At 38.1% G+C, this 20,861-nt stretch overlaps 1 protein-coding gene across 3 annotated transcripts in view; it reads left to right on the top strand.

Moving 5' to 3' along the window:
- ZNF277 (zinc finger protein 277) overlaps positions 1 to 20,861 on the top strand; it is a 114,947-nt gene that overhangs the window by 72,527 nt on the left and 21,559 nt on the right. For all 3 annotated transcript variants that reach the window (XM_040472212.1, XM_040472213.1, XM_040472214.1), the window contains 2 exons: positions 2,752 to 2,840; positions 3,603 to 3,685. In XM_040472212.1, the coding sequence (XP_040328146.1) occupies positions 2,752 to 2,840; positions 3,603 to 3,685 (172 nt within the window). The remainder of the gene's footprint in view (positions 1 to 2,751; positions 2,841 to 3,602; positions 3,686 to 20,861) is intronic.

Here is a 20,861-nt window from a genome sequence, read left to right as displayed (position 1 = left end):
TCCTTCATCCCTGGCACCACTTTGCAATAGAAAATATGCCGAGGGGAGAATGAGAAAAATGGCTACGAATGCCATTTTTATTTTCTTAAGTCTCTTGCCTTTTATTTCTCCCTTTTTGTCTCTCCCCTTGTCCAGGGGAAGGGGCAAGGAGGGGTTAAGCAACCGCTGGGGAATGGAAAAAAATGAGAATAAGAGTAGCTGTGTAAGTGCTGTAGCTGCCCCAAGTGACCAAAGAATAATGTTTCAGCCTTTTGTAGATACTTTTCTTCTTTTTGTATGTGTTGATGGATCTGATACGCACTTGCCTTCTGCATCTGACACTTCCAATATGGAAGCCAACACACTAGACATAGGGTCAGTATTTATGGCTTGAGGCTGAGTTGGAGCCTCAGATAGGTCATTTTCAGATCTCTTAAGATAAGGTCTAGCACTATTCTATAAGGAAAGAGTTCTCTCCTTGCTTACTTAACCAACCAGGTCCTCAGTATGGTTGTACATGAGAAGAAAAAACTAAAAACGTGGTTTTATTTTCATACCTTAGTCTTTTACTTCTTTTCCTTATATATTCCATACTCAGTGTTGTCATCTGTTTATATTTATATGTGTCACAGTTCTCTCTCTCAGACCTCTCTCCCGGCACCAATTTTTTTTTCGAGTACATGAATGCCCTTTCTGTAGAGGACCGTGGGGTCAGGACAATAATGTTAAGAAAAGGGGAAGTAAGAATAAAAAAGAGACAAAATATGGAGAGTTGAAGTCTATTTAGAGAACCTTACAGGAATTTTTAAATGCTCTTCTACCTCTTAAAAACATTTCTTGGGGCACCTGGGTGGCTCAGTCAGTTAAGCATCTGACTTTAGCTCAGGTCATGATCTCACGAGTACAAGCCCTGCATTGGACTCTGTGCTGACAGCTCAGAGCCAGGAGCCTGCTTCAGATTCTGTTTCCCTCTCTCTCTGCCCCACTTCCTGTTCATGCTTTATCTCTCTCTCTCTCTCTCTCTCTCTCTCTCTCTCTCTCAAAAATGCATAAACAGTAAAAAAAAAAAAATTCTTGTTAACCTACTACTATGTGCAAAACATTGCTAGTTGCTATAACAAGCTATTTAAGGGGTGCCTGGGTGGCTCAGTCAGTTAAGCTTCCAACTTTGGCTCAGGTCATGATCTCATGGTTCAAGAGTTCAAGCCCTTCCATCAGGCTCCACACTGACAGTGCAGCGCCTGCTTGGGATTCTCTCTCCTTCTCTCTCAGCCCCTCCCCACGCTCATGCGTGAATATGCACTCTCTCTCAAAATAAACATTTTAAAAGTGAAATGTCCAAATGTTTACTGTCTGTTACTAAATCTATTTCAGTAAGTTCCATCTTTTTCACAGGTTTTCTTTTTCTGTTCTAAGTGTTTGGGGTTTTGGATTGTATTTTATCTATCAACCATATAGCCTGATAAGCTGTCAGCTATATAGTCAACCTTTCCATTGCCTTTCTCCACATGAAGGAGACCACATTCTCTTCTTGGTACCATTTGATAATGAGATTGCAGTTGCCAATAGAAATCTTGTTAGATAAATGGGAAGATGAACAGCTTGTTGAATCCTGTCATCTTACTCCTCCTTTCATCAGATAATGCAGGTTTGGGTGTTATGCTTTGCTTTTAAATTTAGCCAATGTGCTTCTTCTAATTCTGCTCAGCAGATACAGGAATTATAAGCTTGGCTATTTTTCCAATCATCTGCCTCATTTCAGACAGTGGGCACAAATGAAATTTCTCTGTCTTGTTATATATGTGTTGAATTTAGACTGACTTCTCATTGCCTTATTATTTTGCCTTCAGTTCTTTTTTGTGGGAAACCAAATAGCTATGTCCTGGTTAAGGAGATTATAGGGAACACATTACACTGCTTTCTCACCCTGCTGAAAACAGGGGACCAGTATCTAGTTAATGCAGACCAGTATCTGGTTAATATCTATATAGGGGTTGGGTCCTGCTTGTGCTCATGAATTCCTTAGACCAAGTTATCTGTGGAATATCTTATCTTGTTCTCCACCCTGCTTTCAGCATCTGCTCTTTTGTAGTCTTGGGAATGCCTTGTTTTTTTGCATGCTTTCTATACTTTCTTACTGGCACGTAGCCACTGACATATTGCACAATGTTTTCCCTATAATGTATGCCTAATAAATATGGGAGCCTGAGAGCAGCTCAGGGAGACTTCCCTTGGCCTCCCTCTCAGCTCTCTTGCAGAGTCTTGAGTAATCCGTCCTTTCTGCCATTCTCACCCTTGCTGGACAAAGCCAAAAGCTGAACCCACAATTGGTGACCCGACAGGATAAGCTGAACCCACACTTTTTGTGTATAAGATGACCACCCAGCTTTCATTGTATTGGAAAATGTGTGATAAAGCCTGTCTAAGCATTGTTACATTTAAAATTCATATAACCATAGATGCAATTTCAGAAAAAATTCTTTATCACATAAAAATAAATCATTTTTAATGTTCCCATATATCTGTTTATTGAATTTGGGAATAGTAAAGTTTAATCATTTCCATTCCTTTACAGAGTAATTTCATTTCATTGAATATTTATTTCATATTTCTACAATGCTCTGCCGCCTTTCCATTTACAAATTTTCTAGCAATTATCAGTCAACAATTTTATTGTTTTGGGATAATTAAATGTTCTTATCAAACCCTATCATTCTAAAGTAAGTAGCATATTGAGTCTTCTTACCATCCTTTCTTTTTGATTATTCTAAGGTACATTTTATATTGGAGGAAAAGGTTCACTGAACAGCCTGTTACAGATTTTTGTAGTGTGATAAGAATCAATTCCACAGCTCCACTTGGTAAGTATACGTCTTAGCTACTATCTTTTCCCTACAATGCAAAAATTCAAAGGATAATCTTACTTTCTCATATTAGAATTCTCACTTTCACGATAGCTAAAATTAAATTGTTCTGTTTATGTTGCCTGACTTCAATAAAGCTAAAGCAGAGCTGTGTACCAGAAGAAAGATCCTAATAGATATACATACATATATATATATGTATGTATGTATATATATATGTATGTATGTTTTTTAAAAGAATAAATCTGGGGCCCCTGGGTGGCTCAGTCGGTTAAGCATCCGACTTCGGCTCAGGTCATGATCTCACGGTTCGTGAGTTCAAGCCCCGCGTCGGGCTCTGTGCTGATGGCTCAGAGCCTGGAGCCTGTTTCGGATTCTGTGTCTCCCTCTCTCTCTGATCCTCCCCCGTTCATGCTCTGTCTCTCTCTGTCTCAAAAATAAATAAACGTTAAAAAAAAAAAGGGGGGGGCGCCTGGGTGGTGCAGTCGGTTGAGCATCCGACTTCAGCCAGGTTACGATCTCGCGGTCCGTGAGTCCGAGCCCCGCGTCAGGCTCTGGGCTGATGGCTCAGAGCCTGGAGCCTGTTTCCGATTCTGTGTCTCCCTCTCTCTCTGCCCCTCCCCCGTTCATGCTCTGTCTGTCTCTGTCCCAAAAATAAATAAATGTTGAAAAAAAAAATTTTTTTTTAAAAAAGAATAAATCTTTCTGGGAAAAGATGATAAATATCATTTCTCATTTATTTTCCTAATCTCTCAACAGAAGAACAAGACAATTACTTTTTGTTATGTGATGTTTTACCAGAAGATAGAGTACTTAGAGAGGAACTTCAGAAACAAAGACTGGTAAGAATTATTTTAGAGAGTGAACAGTGTGTTGGAAATACATGCAAAATCACTTGTTATTTTTTTGTGTTTGTTTTCACTTTTTAACCTGTAAACTTTCATGCACAAAAGAAACAATACAAAAAGACCTTAAAACAAGAAAAGTATCCACTTGATTGGAAATTAAAGTATTTCATGTTAAAAATGCAGTGAGAATTTTTGGCTTTGTTTTGCTTCCTGGATTATCTCTAAAATAACAACAGGGCTTACACATTTTAGTGTAATTTTAGCTGCCTGGCACATGCTAGGGTTCAGCAGTTGTGGAAAAATGCCCTCAGCTAAAATTGAGTTGAATTAATTAACTTTTTTTTCTCCTCCTCACTGGAATGTGCTATACACTGGCACTTCTTTTATTCTCCTTATGAATTAAGCATATGGTTTGATCACAGTAGCCTTTCTCATTTTCAGCCTTAATCATAAGCAAGCTTATTTGAATATCTCAGCATTTTTGGTCTGTAAAAAAGGTAACTATATAGAAGTGTGAAAAATTTTATGTTCGTAAGTTGAACAGAAATTGGCTCATTTTTTTTAAGTTAATAATTTTGCTTAAAAATATGCAGTTTTCCATTATTTGTGATTTAGTCTCAACTGTTACTTGAAAGTGACTTGCTCTTCCTTTAGTAGTTACCTGTTAAGTGTTCCAGTGTCTTTGGATTGGGCTAGATAATGTTATGAAAGAGAACTGTGATTTCAGTGTTCCTACTAAATTCTCAGGACATCTAAGAATAAAATAAATCCTATCTACCATAGTCCTAGGATTTAAGAAAGTCTCGGGGTGCCTGGGTGGCTCAGTCGGTAGGATTTAAGAAAGTCTCCTGAATGGGGCACCTGAGTGGCTCAGTCGGTTAAGCTTCTGACTTCAGCTCAGGTCATGATCTGAGTTTGTGAGTTAGAGCCCCGCCTTGGGCTCTGTGCTGACAGCTCAGAGCCTGGAGCCTGCTTCGGATTCTGTGTCTCTTCCTGTCTCTGCCCCTCCCCTGCTCATGTTCTGTCTCTCTCTCTGTCTCTCAATAATAAATAAACATTAAAAAAAAAAAAAAGAAAAAGAAAGTCTCCTGAAGCACATTATATTCTGTAAACATCCCAAATGATTATTTCTCACATAAGGAGAGATGATATTGTTAGATGTTGATTTATATGTAAGAAAAATTAGGCTTTTACTATAGCACCAAACCAGTAAAGAAACAGGACTTCCTAAGTTTTTCTTCTTTCCCTATTGTAATGTCTTAAGAAATCTACAAAACAAGGTTGAATTTAATGTCGTATTTTATGGATTTTGTTTGCTTGTGCTTATTCATAATTTTTTATTGCTTTGCATTTTTTCACTGTTGCTCACAGTGGCCTTAATGAAGATTGATCTAACTGACATAATCCTGGTGCCCCCCCCCCAAAGATTTCTTTGTATCAAACCCTACTGCTTCACCCATCACTATTACCACATACACAGAATCTTTACTGTATGTCTACAGATAGATACAGCCCCTAGAAATACTATATCTATAAAATTTAGGTGACCTTTTAAGATTCTGACACTAATTTCAACATGTGTTTGTTTTTGTTTTTTTTTCCCCAAATCACTAATCAATTCTCCAACACCAGCTGAGTGTCCTACAATTCAACTCAATTCTGACACAATCTCCTGAGAGATAGTATCGGATTCCACAGGTTAAGGGCTCGGTCCCACAAATCTGCCCTCCACTTCAGATGTCAGTCATAAGTCCAGGTTGTTACCTGTGCTTCTGACCCACTGACTATATAAATCAGAGGTTTCCATGACCCTCCCCCCCGCCCACCACTGCTGCCTTGAGTTGATTAATTTGCTAGAGGAGCTCACTCTAGGAAATCAGTTTACTCACTAGATTACCTGTTTATGTCAAAGGATATCAAAGAATAAGAATCAGTAACCAGCTGAAAAGCTACGTGGGATGAAGTCCCAAGCAAAGGAGCTTCTATCCCTGTAGAGTTTGAGGCCTGGCAAGACAGCACATGGATGCGTTCTGGTTCATCAACATGGAAGCTCTCCAAACCTTGTCCCTTTGGGTTTTTTATGGAGGCTTTGTTACTTAAGATATGTCTGATTAATTCATTGGCCATTGGTGATTGAATTCAGTCTCCATCCCGTCTCCCCTCCAAAATTCCAATCCCATAATCACATGGTTGGCTCCACTGACCACCATTCCTCATCCTTAGGTTAGTGCTTTCCAAAAGTCACCTCATTAACATATCAAAAAACACTTTTTATAGGTCTCAACACTTCGGACTTCAGGAGCTATGTGCAGGGACAAAGACCGAATATATGTTTCTTACTATAAATTACAACAGCACACCTTTTTACCAACTTTATAGACTGACAAAGTGATAGATTTGATAAAAGTGAGTATTATAGCAGCTTAAGCAAAATGTGAAACTGCAGTCAGTTCATACATATGAATATATTTGTTGAATTCCTCCTTACCTACATGATCATACAAAGAAAAAAATGAGGGGCACCTGGGTGGCTCAGTTGGTTGAGTTTCTGACTTTGGCTCAAGTCATGATCTCACGGTCCATGGGTTTGAGCCCCGCGTCAGGCTCTGTGCTGATAACTGACAGCTCAGAGCCTGGAGCCTACTTTGGATTCTGTGTCTCCCTCTCTCTCTGACCCTCTGCCATTCATGCTCTGTCTCTCTCTCTCTCAAAAATAAGTAAACATTAAAAAAAAATTTTTTTAAGTGCAAGGCACAGTTCATGACATAAAAAAGCATACAGTCTAGAGAGAAAAGCAAATATGTGTTCTTATCTCAGTACTGGAGATGATAGAATATCTTATTGGGCTGTGAAGATTGAGATAATGCATGTAATACACTTAGAACAAACAGTATCTGCCACATAGAAAGTGTTCAATAAATGTTGTAGACAAATAACACTAATAATACTGTGTCTTAACAATGAAATGGATTTGGATAATTAGTGAGTTGTGGAAATGGGAAGAAAAGTGCATATGGATCTAAATATTCAAGATGTCGGGAAAATTGATTAAATCTAATCTGGCTATGGTAGAAAGATTTTTGGAGGAGGAGTATGGGATGGATTTAAAGAGATGTGATGTAATTAAATTGTAGAAATCCGTCAGTGCCAGGAACATTTACTTTGTAATAGAAAAGACCCATCTATGTCTCCTCACTGTCTCTGAAAATGAAGTGGAGCTATGTAAAAATCCATATAAAACTGATAAATCCTGGCAAAAAGCAGACCAACTTGGAGATAGGAAAGAAGCTAACCATTACTGAGTGCCAGCCATATGCCATGCCTTGCCTTAGGTCCTTTATAATAACCCTGTGAAGTAGCTATTAAATGCTGTTCTGTTGATGAGGAAACTGTGGCATAGAAAGACTAATTTGCCCAGGACGACATAGTGAACAAGAAGCAGAGCTGGGACTTTAAGCCAAGTGTGCCTGATACATGCCTTTGTAAGGGGTGCCATGACAGTCTAGTAGTAATTTATTCAACTTCCAATATGTCTTACTGTTATTCTGGACTCTGTGAATTACTCCATCGTGGATGCTCATGGTCTGACAGGTCAGGGTAGGTAAAGGATTGAGGCTAACAATGGAGTTTAGGGAAAGCAGAGATTTCCAATTGGCTGTCACTGGGAATCATGGCCAAAGGATCAAAAAGAAAAGATTTGCCAGAAAGCAGGAAGACAGGCTAAATTTGCAGTCAGTCATTTCATCACAATTTTATGCTCTATAGTGTGGAAACATGAGGTTGGTGTAGATGATCTTCCTTTAGGAGTTTGCATTGATGACAAAATATCTCTCTTTTATGTATGAGCTCTACACATCAGTAATAGGCATTTCCAGATGAAGTCCAACTGATCAAATGGAACAGCTTTCATTAAAGGTAATAATACATCTTTATTCCATCAAGAACAAGAACTTTTTTTTCATTTTTTTTTAATGTTTTTTCTTGAGAGAGAGAGAGAGAGAGAGAGAGAGAGAGAGCAGGAGCGGGGGAGGGGCAGAGTGAGAGAGGGAGACAATCTGAAGCTGAAGCAGGCTCCTGGCTGTGAGCAACAGCACAGAGCCCTATGCAGGGCTCGAACTCACAAACCCAGAGATCATGGCCTAAGCTGAAGTCAGATGCTTAACTGACTGAGCCACCCAGGCACCCCAAGGACAAGAACTTTTTCAACCAATTTTAAGAATATGCATTGGTGTACCATTCCTGAAAGGTGCTTTGTTATCAAGTATTGGAACTCTTGAAGAGGTTTATGCCCTTGTTCTTCTCCAAGAACTCCTCCTAATAGAATTATACACCCAGAGGGTTAAGTCAACGACTCTGCCACAGCTTGACAGTTTTTCTTTATTTAGTCTTTCCTTATTTGCTATTGATTGTATTTTACCAAACAGTTTCTCTTCATTCATCAGACTTTCAATCTAACTTCTGGAAAATATACTTTAAACTAGTCAAACTGCTTTATGGTAATGGGTATATAATCTAAGCTGTGTTTAAGTGAACTCAGCTTAGTATCAGTAGCATCTCAACTCCGGTCCATGAGGGAGTACCCTCAAACTAGAGTATTAGTGTGGCATTTGCTGTCCTGATTTGCATTAATGGTAACTTGTATGTGGATTATTCTTTGATATTTACTCTTTCATTTGGAACTCTTTATTGAGTTCATAGGATTTGAGTTCATACTCACATGATTTGAGTTCATATTGACTTTGTAACTTCTTTGAGGGCAGGAGTTATGTCTTATATTTAAGTATCCTTCAGTAGTACTCAATATATTGCTAAGTTCATATTGGTGTTTTTCCCCAAACTCCATTTTTTTTTAATTCTTATTTCTGTGTGAGTAGCTAGAGACAAATAGTCTAAATGATTAACTTCATGTTACCATAGCAGATTTAAGGCTAGAGCCATATTTCTTTTTTCATTTTCTTCTAGACCACTGGTTCCTTGAGACATTTGTGAGTTTCATGTGTTCCCATTTTTCATTTTGAAAGGCTTAATTCCTATTTATCACTTCTTTGAATTTTTTTATTTGTATTCAGAAGGGAACTACAGAATTAGGAAAGATTCTTAGGTTGTATACAATTCAATTGTATTGAATACAATTGAATTGTATACAAATCAATATTATTGAATACAATAATAGGTTGTATACATTCATGTCTTAAGTTTCTTCTTTAAAAGTGTTCCCTTGATCTCACCATTTTAACTTAATGTCCTCCAGTGACTCTCTACCCTCTTTTCTCTTCAGTGGGTGTATGTAAGTTTCTCAAGGTCTTGTCTCTCATCCAGGTTGTGTACTCTCATAACTACTACCGCTACACTAACACCTCAAATACTGGTGCTGGTGTAGAGTAGGCAGTTAGAATAAATACCTTTTGATTGAGTTCGTTTATAGCTTTCATCCTGGCTCACCTCTGAACCCCAATTCTAACTGCCCTTATGTTAAACTTCTCCATATAGATTTCCAATAACACCTTAAGTTGAATGTGCCTAAAACTGAACTTATTTCTTTCTCTACTGAAGTGTGTGATTTGCCTGTTTTCTTATGTAATGATACCACCATTCTCTTAATCACTCAATTGGGAAATTTCTAGGAACATCTTTAATTCCTGTCAGTTCTACCTCTGAGTCCCATATCCGTACCCTTCTTTGTAATCCTTGTGACTTTTATCTCACCTTCCCAATGGACTTACCTCTCCAATCAACTGGCATTACCTCCAGAACTTTAATAGTAAAATATATAGCAGATCATTTTATTCTCTTCTGCTAAAACCTGCAATGGTCTTTATTATCTATATATTCTTCAGATTTTCTGGATTAAGTTTGTAAGTCAGTGTCTTTTACCTTTCAGTTACCCAATGTCAGTTCATTAATTTATTGAATAAATATTTATCTTGCAGCAGACAGTGTTCTGGATGTTGTTGCTATAGCAGTGGGTGAAATAAGCCACATTCCCTGCCCTCTAGTGAAAAACTGCATGTCTCACATTTACTTAAGTGTATTAGATACTTTCAGGACTCTGCTTCATCACGCAGTAATGCCAGCCCCACCTGTCCACCTGTATAAATAACATACCCCTCAAGATACTGCTTAAATGCCACATTTGCCACAAAAGCTTCCCAGATGCCACCTGTCAGAATTAATAATCTCGATTGAGCTCTTTTAATGCACTATTTTATTTGGCTTTTCAATTATAGCTAGTTTAAAAATCTATCTTCCTTACTGGAATAGATGCTTCTTAAGGGTTGGGACTGTCATGTTTACTTTGTATCTTCTCAGCCTTATTTATAAAGGTTTAACTTAAGGGGCACCTGGGTGACTGACTCAGTTGGTTAAGCATCCAACTTCAGCTCAGGTCATGATCTCATGGTTCACGAGTTCAAGGCCTGCATCTGGCTCTGTGCTAACAGTGCAGAGCCTGGAACCTGCTTCAGATTCTGTGTCTCCCTTTCTCTCTGCCCCTCCCCTGCTCACACTCATTTTCTCTCTCAAAAATAAATAAACATTAAAAAAAAAAAAACTTTTAAATAAAGAGTTAACTTAATTTTAATCTTTAAGTGTTGGTGAGATATTTCTATAAAACCATAGAGTCAGATGTCCCTCATTTTTAAAAGGGATATAGGGGCGCCTAGGTGGCGCAGTCGGTTAAGCGTCCGACTTAAGCCAGGTCACGATCTCGCGGTACGTGAGTTCGAGCCCCGCGTCAGGCTCTGGGCTGATGGCTCAGAGCCTGGAGCCTGTTTCCGATTTCTGTGTCTCCCTCTCTCTCTGCCCCTCCCCCGTTCATGTTCTGTCTCTCTCTGTCCCAAAAATAAATAAAAAAACATTGAAAAAAAAATTTTTTTAATAAATAAATAAAATTAAAAAAATAAAAAAATAAATAAAAGGGATATAAAGTATCAAGGCAGACATCTTTAATCACTGGGTTACACTTTAGCATTAAAAAGCACTAGTTTTTCAGTTTGCCTATGGGAGAAGATGTGGCATTCATAGGTCTCAGTAGTAAGATGTAACTTTTAATTAAATTAGGATAAGAGGAAATATCCATTTAACTGCATGGAAGTTTCTTTTTTTAATCACTATTATAAATGTCAACTTAAGCGGTCATTCATGACAACTATAAATGTTTTATGACAATTACAAAAAAATTTAAAAAAAATTTTTTTAATGCTACTTCATATATTCCACTTTCCCCCCACAATAAAACAACAAAATGAAATTCTATGTCTCCACCTAAGATTTTTTTTACTCGTGCCATTTTTCTTTATAGATTTTAGAGATTTTTAGTAAAGTATTAAATTACTTTCTATAGTAAGTAAAAGTCTTTTTGCATTTAAACCTGTCTAAAAAGTCATTTTGCATTTAAACCTTTCTTCCATAATTCCTACCCTTGAAAGGACAAGCCCTCTAATTGCATCTAGAATAAGTTTCCCAAATATAATGTGATATCTCCCTTTGAATTGTAACATTCTTAACAATCAACATAGATCAAGTTAGCAAAAATGACCATTGAGTGATTTTAACCTTCAGATTAGTTAATGTTTCCGTTCAGGAAACATGAAAACTCAGCCTGAAACTATACTACACTGAATTCTCAAGTTTACCACTTTGAACTCCTTCAACAAAACTTGAAATTTACATGGCATTTTTTATACACATTGGCTCTGTGAGACCAGTAAGATGATATCATTGTTTTTGTTTAGATAGAAAATACAGGGCCAAAGATGCTGGGAGAAATGTTCAAGGCCACAGTTATCTACTGACTGAAAAAGGAAGAGAAGCAAGTCAGACTTTTACTATTTCCCACCCCCACCCCCACGCGCCATTCTTTTTCTACTTGTACCAGGATCCTTTATCCAATGTGATCCTACTTATGGAAGCAGAAGTGACATTTTCTAAACAGACATTTGTTACAACGAATAAAATTGGAAGAATGGTATATAAATACATATGTAAATAAATAATAGTGTTTTGTTTCTATTGCTAAGATTTTTTTAAGAAAATCCAATTTCTTACTTTATTATCTTAAATCAGTGGGAGATTTCTTACTCCTTTGGGCCTAAGCTTATTACATTTTCTTTTAAAACTTGAAGATGGTGTGTTTTCAGAGTTTCCCCTATCTTTAGAGAAACATAGGGATATCCCTGACCTTGAGTTTATCCAAGAAAATACTTCCTTTGACGGAAGTATTATGATTGTGCTGATCCGTGCCATAGCGGTCTCCTCTTTTAGTGTCAGAGGTGGGCATTTTGCAGTCTTCTATAGCCACCTTTCTGCTTTTTAATTCTTCCTCTTTTTGCCTAGGCTAGATTCCCTCATATCTTAAGTACAAATAGAAATGAGGCTTTTCTAATTCTCATGTGTTTAACTCTTGCAATTTTTTTTCTTCTGCACTTCTGCTTTTCTGTTTTTCATAGTAATGGTCTGTTCCGTGTAACGGTTACCTTGATGTGATTTTTTTCTCTAGTAGCTAATTCTTCTAGATGTTCTGTCTCTCCTGTCTCTTCCTTTCTTTTCAGAAGACACTTCAGTACGACTCTAAGTAGAATAAAAATGCTGTCTTTCTATCCTATGTAGCAAGCAGATGGTTGTTGCTGTTATCATTGCAGTTTCAGAAGGGGTAGGAGGTGCTGATGTCTTTCAAAAAGGTGGCTTATTAGTCACATCGAACCTCGTGGATTTGTGGGAGTATGTATCATAAACCAGTTAAGAAATTTCTCTCTGGCTTTTATGTTTTACTGTCTTGCTTTAGTCTTTGACATATCTTTTCTCATTTATTTATTAAGATCCTTGATATTATTGTCAGAGGGAACTTTCTTTCAGCTCTCATAAAATGCTGAGAACAGTGGATTTTATTGTTCTGTTTTAAGAAATGGCATTGTGTCTTTGAGAGTCCTTGCTTTCATACAGCTACTCCTGCCTTTATGTGCAGAGGTGTGTTTTTGTTAAAGTAGAGTAAGTATCCTGTCTGTATGTGTACGTTGCTAACATAAATTCAGAATGCTGAAGTCATCAGATTCTGGCAGACAGGTTAGTCTTTCCTGGAGCTACCTGGCATTTTTTGACACTTAAAAAGGAATTCTTTGGGGAGAATGAGTAGCTTTTTACTTGACCCCTACTCAGAGGGCTTCTAACATATTTAAGGAACTTGCAGGCAGATTCTGTTCTGAACATAGTTGAAACTATACATCAATATCTTTACACAAAATGTATTCATTTCCATTTTACTTTGTTAATCAAACTTGTTCTTGAATCCTTAAATTAGTGGAAGTTTACTGAGATTTTTGTACTTTAATTTCCTTATACTGAATTTTTATATTAGATAAAGGATGTGATAGGAAAAATAAGCCTTTACCAAAACTGAGTGAGATCAAAATGAAAATACCTTGCTTACTGTCAGAAGATATGAGAAAAGGCAGAAAGAACAAGAGAAGATGATGTTAGTTTTTATCCTTCCTGAGTCTGAAACATTTGGAAGACTGTTGAAGTAGTTCATATGCTGTTCACTCATTCAACTCATGTAACTCTAATAATTGAAATTTTCCAATACTTTCAAATTTATTTGGAATAAAAATCAAGACTCCTTACCAAGATCCCAAAGGGTCTAGTGCCTGTTTCTCCCACCCACTTGGATCACTGCTTCCAGCCACAGTGGCCATGTTCCATCCCTGTCCCTTAGACACACCAAGCTCTGTCCAGCATCTCATGTTGTTTGCACTTGCACTTGCTACTTGCTCTGCCTGCGATACTGTTCTCCGAAATCTCATGGTTTTCCTGAAGAGGAAGGGAAGAGTTTTTGGAGAAGCTGATACCTGAGGTGAGCCTCTAGAATGGCACTGCAGGCGAATGAATGCTTTGGAAATGCTTTTGGAATTCACATGACCAAAGTGATTTGGGAAAAATTGGTGTCTGTAGAGGATTAGCTTTAGCTATCAGCTATGGTGTAGACACTCAAAACTTAATATTGACAGATTAATTTACTGAAAACTCTTTTCTCAGTGAGTAGGAAAAATTTAAAACGATTGTGAATTCCAGATTATAACCAAAAAGAAGTCATAGGTTGCAGTGCCCAGTATAAAAATCAAACCTTTAGTTAACATTTGGGAAACGTTTTGCTGAGTAAATGGCATTTGTTTTAGCCAACTGGAGTGTCCAAGTCACCTGTTTTCACCAAATATAAATAAATAAATAAATAAATAAATAAATAAATAAATAAATAACCAACCAACCAACCAACCAACCAACCTGCTATATGTTAATTTCAGTTCATTTACTTCTTGGTGGTAGAAGGCATTGGAGAACAGGAAGTAGATAACACAAACTTCTGTGGTCGCTTTCTTTCTTTTTTTTTTTTTTTTTAATCACCAAAGATAGCTGAGGTGCCATTCTCCAGGTCTTGATGTCAGTTTCTCAAAGGAATGCCAGCCCAGAATCTCCAGTGCTGTACTTAGAAGCTGCAAATGTTCACACTCTTAAAAAGAAAAGGCTCATCATTGTTCCATATGTATTAGGGGTTTTGCCATTTGGTGTGCAGTCTGGGTTCTGGTATTGTAACCAAGTCACTTCAAAAGAAAGCAAGTACTTTGTGACTCATTTATATCCACAGTACAGACCTTTTTCTGCATCTGACTGATGCAGTTTTTAATATTTAATGCTTTTCTTTAAATCTCCATTTTGTTGACTGTCTACTGTTTCATTTTTTGCCCTGAACTTGTACTGATGGCTGAAACTTAAGAAAATCTAAATTCTAAACTGTTCCAGGATTGATTATTTTCGGGGTTTTAACTCCTCTAAGATCTCTAAATTCTCATGTTATCATCTCTTTCCTTGACTGTATGATCTTTTGTAATCCCGTCATATGAGTAAAAAAAATAAATGCACTCTGGACCTTTGCTGGTCCCCAGGCATCTTAGGGAACAGAATGACCAAGGGGCAGTGCTGCAGGTCTCCTTGTCAGCCTTCTTTCCCTATCATCCCATTGGGCTGCAGCTGGACGTACGCCATCTTTTAGGAAGATAAGCTTCATCTCCATAAATTTCAAATATCTTAAATATTTATTTTTTTAATATTTAAATCTTTTAACACATGCTTATAACTTTCTTGAATTTTCTAAGAAAAATGCTTTGTCGTACTTGCTTGACACACTGCAAGGTAGGATCTCCTGGTCCTGTTTTCATATCCAGCTCATATACCACAAAGCACTATTGCACACTCAGAAAGAACTCAGATACAAGATTTTATTTCTCAGCATTCCTGCCCTCTCCCCTGGTAGTGGCAAGCCTCTGCTTTGGAGCAATGCAGGCTTTGGGTCCTTCCCCCCCCCCCCCCCCCCCCCCGGCCCCCCCATCCCTGGCAGCTTCTGGCTTTTGCTTTGAATGCTAAAGAATGTCCCCAGGAAGCAAGTGGGGTTTTGTGCCTGCTCTCCACCGATGGGCTGTTGTTCATATTTCTTCCCCCCTTCTCCCAGTCTTTCTCCTGAGAACTTGGAGGAAACCCGTGAAAAAGAGCTGGACCCTTTTATGTCTAGGGTCCCCAGGGACTTAGCCTTTAAAAATTCTATAAAATTTCAGGTGTTTTCTTCTACTTGTCTTTTCCTCCTGTGTTCTGCCAAAGGGGAGATAATGTGTGTGCCCCTGCCTCTCCTCAGACAGGTTTATCACCTTTTGGAATTCAGTTTGTCTGGTTGCCTTGTGACTTCAGGGTTTTTTTCTTTTCCTTTAAAAAAAATAACAGCTTTATTGAGATATAATTCACATAAATACAATTCACTCTTCTAAAGTATACAATTCTAGGGCGCCTGGGTGGCCCAGTTGGTTAAGTGTCTGACTCTTGATTTCAGCTCAGGTCATAATCTCACAGTTTGTGAGCTCGAGACCCGCACTGACAGTGCAGAACTGCTTAGGATTCTTTCTGTCTCCCTCTCTCTTTGCCCTTACCCCTCATGTGCATGCTCTCTTTTCTATCAAAATAAACAAATCAACTTAAAAATATATATAAAGTGTACAATTCCAGGTGCAAGTATATAAAGTTTTGGATTCTAAGTGAGGAATGATTTCTTTTTCTTTTCTTTTTTTGATTTTCCAGCATTTTCTCATTGTGGCTTTCTTAATACTAAGCACAATAGCAGAGGAGAACTCCTCCTTTTCCATCTGCTTTATTTTAATTAATATCTTAGTGATTAAGTGGCACTTTTAGTTAAAGTAGATGCTTTTCTTTCACACAGTTCAAAGAGACACATGCATGTTTTTATTTACTGAATGAGGTATAGCTTGAAGAGACAACTGACCCAACTAACTAGTTGTCATAAATAAATTCTAAAATCTATTCTTGTTTGGTACCAATCTTGATCTTTTAACCAAGTTATTAGTGATAAGCACATCAATAAATTCCTGTATTTAGTTATCTTGGTATACATTTTGCCAGAAGTTTGTCTTTGGAGGATATGCTAGCAAATTACGTGACTCATTTCCAGGTGTTATTTGGGTAATTTTCTGGCAACCCTCCACCCACCCACCCAATCAGGACAAGGCAACTGGTAACACCTTATTTAAAATTTCATCCATGCTAAAAATTCTGTGACCATGATAAACAGAATACAACTTTAGAGGCCAGTAGCTAGTGTTGGGATGGTGGGAGTGGGGATTAAAAATGATTGTCTTAGAGGAATTTTTACCTAGTGTGTGGCTGTTCTCGAGTCATTTCGACAAAGAATTAAATGACTTGTCATGCAAGCTCCAATCCATGTTTAGGACTCTGCAGTTTCTACGAGGGAATCAACTGAAATATCTCCTGATTACCTTCTAAGGTCTGTGGCTCTGCATCCAAGCGAGAGTTGAGGAAAGTTAACATTCCAGGTGCTTTACTGGAAAGACAAAGTCAAGATTATTACCAGCCAATATTTATAAAAACCACATTCAGGGGAAATTGTTTGAGTTCAATAGTTTTCTAAATAGACTTAAACTTTCAACCTCCAATCAGGAGGAAGCAGGTATCTATATTGCATCACAACTCTCCCCCAGTCCCTCTGCACTTCACTGAGTTTGGAATGTGCTTTGGAATGTGCTTTGGAGTGAGCTTGTTTTGAGGATCATTATGAGAAATAGTCCATGTTGTTTGGCCTATTTATTCTAAGTATATTGTCCATTAGATCACATTGTTACTTATTGTCAGTGACTTCTAGCTCCCCAGAGTTAAGCCAAACTTCACAAAGCACAGACACACACACACACACACCCCCTCCAAGACTATCCTTATTTTAACAGCAGCCGCAAGTTGGGGGATCTCCTGGCCACCTTTACTCCTGTCCAGCTGCTTACAAATTCAGGGGTTCCCTCTACCCCACAACTTCCAGAACTCTGGAAACCACTATACATATGATTACAATTTTGTTATAAAAATAGATACAAACCAGAGCCAGACAGAAAAATACATAGGAAGAGATCTGGGAAAGTCCTAAACACAAGGTTGCTTTCATCTCCAGGGACCTTTTGCCTTCCTAGCACATCAGTGTGCGACAACACACAGAGTATTGCTAATTAGGAAAGCTTACCCAAACTTTGGTGTCCAGAGGTTTTTGTTTGTTGTAACTTTATTTTCTATTTTTTAAAATTTACATCCAAATTAGTTAGCACTCAGTGAAGCAATGACTTTAGGAGTAGATTCCTCAATGCCCCCCACCCATTCAGCCCACTACCCGCCCCCAGCAACCTTCAGTTTGCTCTCCACATTTATAAGTCTCTCCTGCTTTGTCCCCCTCCCTGTTTTCACACTATTCTTGCTTCCCTTCCCTTATGTTCATCTGTTTTATCTCTTAAAGTCCTCATATGAGTGAAGTCATATGATTTTTGTCTTTCTCTGACTGACCAACTTCACTTAGCATATGAAACTTCATTAAGCATGACTGACTGAATGGTTGACCACATAGCTGAACTCAACCTCCAGTTCTCCCCCTCTTTCTGAGGTGAGGCTGAGATCATGTGGCTCAAAGCCCTAACCCACTAGGTGGTTGGACTTTTTGGCATGGCAGCCTCCATCCTGAGTTATCTCATTAGCATTAAGTATCAGGTGCTGTTAAAGGCTCACCCCGAATAACAAGGACATGAATCACTCAAGAAATGCCAGGGGATTAGACATTACCTCCCAAGAATAGGGGACAAAGCCAGACAAACTCTGTTGCACAACTCCCCCCCGCCCCCACCTTCTGATCTGTTTACCCTTTCTACTAAAGCCGATAGCCAAATTTGGGATCTACCTTTAGATTTGAATTAGTTTGTGTATGTGCATATTTGTACATACATATTTCTTCTTTTTATTTTTTAATCTTCAATTTACGTGCCCACCCTACCGTATTTTATCCTTATTTTACTCTCATTTTTATGCTCCATTGTTTCATAGCAGCCTGATATACTTACTGGGCCAAGGTGGAGGTGTAAATGAAATAATCCCCAAGACCTCAGAGATAATCCATGGTTCTGGAAATAGAAAGCAGTAGGACTAAAAGATACTGCTGCCTTTCTTTGGAGGCTTTGGGCCACCACTCTAACTTTAGTAGGGATGTTTTTTGTGTCCTCTGTTGGAAGAGCTCGGCTGATCTCCCCAACTGAGAATGCCTAACAGGTTCCACAGTGCTTCTGCTGTGGACTAACTTGGGGAGGATCCTTTGGAGTGTGCTGTTTTCTCTCACAGTCACTCATGCAGTTGTGCAGATGGGAAACTCTGTGTGAATCCCGTGTATCAGTATCTATAGAATGTTTTTGATTATCTATAATTAATAACATTAGCCTTAGTTTTACTTCCTTATGGTAATGCATGCTATTTCCATTGGATTTGTTATTCTACGCATTAGTTTCTGCTTTCCTGTACACAAATACTTAACTAAATTGAGATTTTCTAAATTGCTTTTTCCTGAATTGCTGACTTTTATAACTTTCAGCCTTACTCACATTTTCATTTTCTACCTATGTATGTATGTTAGTCCCATGACTATTGAGTGCCATCTGCTATATCTGTTATCTCATTAATGTTTCCTCTGTCTTTAGCTTATGAATAAAGATGAAACACTCTGCCCTGACCTCTTCGCTACCATTCTTGACATTTTAAACCAATTAGACAAAAATACAGCTTGTTATTATGACTCTTTGCCTAATAGATAAGCTGATCTTGTATTCTTACAACTATGGTTTTTATCCAAGCCTATTTTGTAATGAAAATTTCATCTGATTTCATCAGATAAGTTTGAGAAGTTCAAACACATAACATCTGTTACATTCTCTTCATCCCTTTATTCTATAAATCCATGAATAAAATCTGAATAAATATCTACCCAGCATGAGATTTTTTTTTTAGAAAAATAAAACCACAAAGCAGGTAGGCTTTGATTTACACATCTTTGTGAAGCTTTGTATGGATTGTCTGTTAATATTATATTTGTTTGTCCAAAAGTGAGTTAAAATATATGCTACAACTAATCAGATACCAAGCTTTACAAAGGAAGAAGGAAGAAAGAAGGAAAGAAAAACTATTTTTCTTTATGGACCTCTGCTTTCTGTTGATTTCATGTGCATGAGATTTTTCTCATTTTAATGTTATCAAATCTAGACGAGCTTCATAAACTGGAAAAATGGACAGGAGGACTCATTCTTTTTCTTTTGAATTCTCTCCTCTTCCTAGACTTGATCATTTTAAAATGAGAAAAGTCTTATGCACATGAAATCAACAGAAAGCAGAGGTGGGGCAACAAATGGTTTAAGTAGCTGCCTCTGGAGGAATGTCTGGAAAGGAGTTTTAAAAAGAGTTTGTTCTGTGCACAAAAGGCAGCTCTTAAAGAAATGAACCTGGGGAAAAATTAAAGGAGTTGTATGGGGCCTGCAAGACCAGGGATACCAAGAATACTCCAGAGTCTTTGTCTCTCTCATTGTGCTTGTAGACTGTATGGATATACTAGTCCCGTGCCCTCACGCTAAGGGAGGGGCTCCAGAACAAAACAGCCTGGGTTTAGTTACTTGCCCTTAAAGTGATTTTTCTTACTGTCCTGACTATCCCATGCTGGCTTGAACATACCAAAGAGTAAATTATACTCTCCTAAGAAGAATCAATTTTTTTTTTAATTTTTTTTTCAACGTTTTTTAATTTATTTTTGGGACAGAGAGAGACAGAGCATGAACAGGGGAGGGGCAGAGAGAGAGGGAGACACAGAATCGGAAACAGGCTCCAGGCTCCGAGCCATCAGCCCAGAGCCTGACGCGGGGCTCGAACTCACGGACCGCGAGATCGTGACCTGGCTGAAGTCGGACACTTAACCGACTGCGCCACCCAGGCGCCCCAAGAAGAATCAATTTTTATCACTTCTAGTGTTTATACTGAGGTTTTGCCATTCACGGTCAATTGATAAAACTGAAATTTGGCCAAAGTAAATGTTAGATAGCTTAGCATCACTCTGATTTAGACTCACAAGTCTTTTGTACTTGTGCTGAGCCAAACCAAGGAGATATTGAGTAAGATTTTTCTTTAGCCAAATTTGGGTTATATCATCACAAGCTTGAGAAATACAAGCCAGATGGTGACTTTTAATGAGCACTAATGGGTCTTGTGCACTGAAAACAGGAACAGGCAGAGAAGGTCCATGATTGGCCTTAATGCACCAGTAGTGATAGGGATCTTTATCAAGAGCTTTATTTGCTGGGTTTTTGTTTTTTCTGCTAACAGTGTTGTTGACATAGGGTTATGAAATGTGTTTTTTGTTTTGTATTCAGTCAAACAATGCATGTTTGTAAAAGTTCAGTTTCCTTTTCCGACACCTCTTTTATTTGACTTGTACTGTCCATTTCATTTTTGATGTAAAGTTCACTTAAATTCAAAAAGCAATAATTAAAATGTTCTGATACATCAGCCTCACCCTGTTATTTCTCTTGCTTTTATCTGTCTACTTGCTACCACCATAAAACTGTGACCTTCATAACCCTAAAAAGTTTTGGGGCACCTGGGTGACTCAGTTGGTTAAGCATCAGTTAAGCGACTCTTGATTTCAGCTCACATCATGATCTCATGGCTCAGGAGTTTGAGCCCTGTGGGATTCGATCTTGGAATTCTGCCCCTCCCCCATTCGTGCACACACACACATGCTCTCTCAAAATAAAATAAA

Source organism: Herpailurus yagouaroundi, unplaced genomic scaffold, assembly GCF_014898765.1.
Source record: "Herpailurus yagouaroundi ecotype Mexico unplaced genomic scaffold, PumYag 100, whole genome shotgun sequence".
Taxonomy (NCBI): domain Eukaryota; kingdom Metazoa; phylum Chordata; class Mammalia; order Carnivora; family Felidae; genus Herpailurus; species Herpailurus yagouaroundi.
The sequence above is the reverse complement of the archived record's forward strand: the minus strand, read 5'-3'. Positions and strand labels throughout refer to the sequence as shown.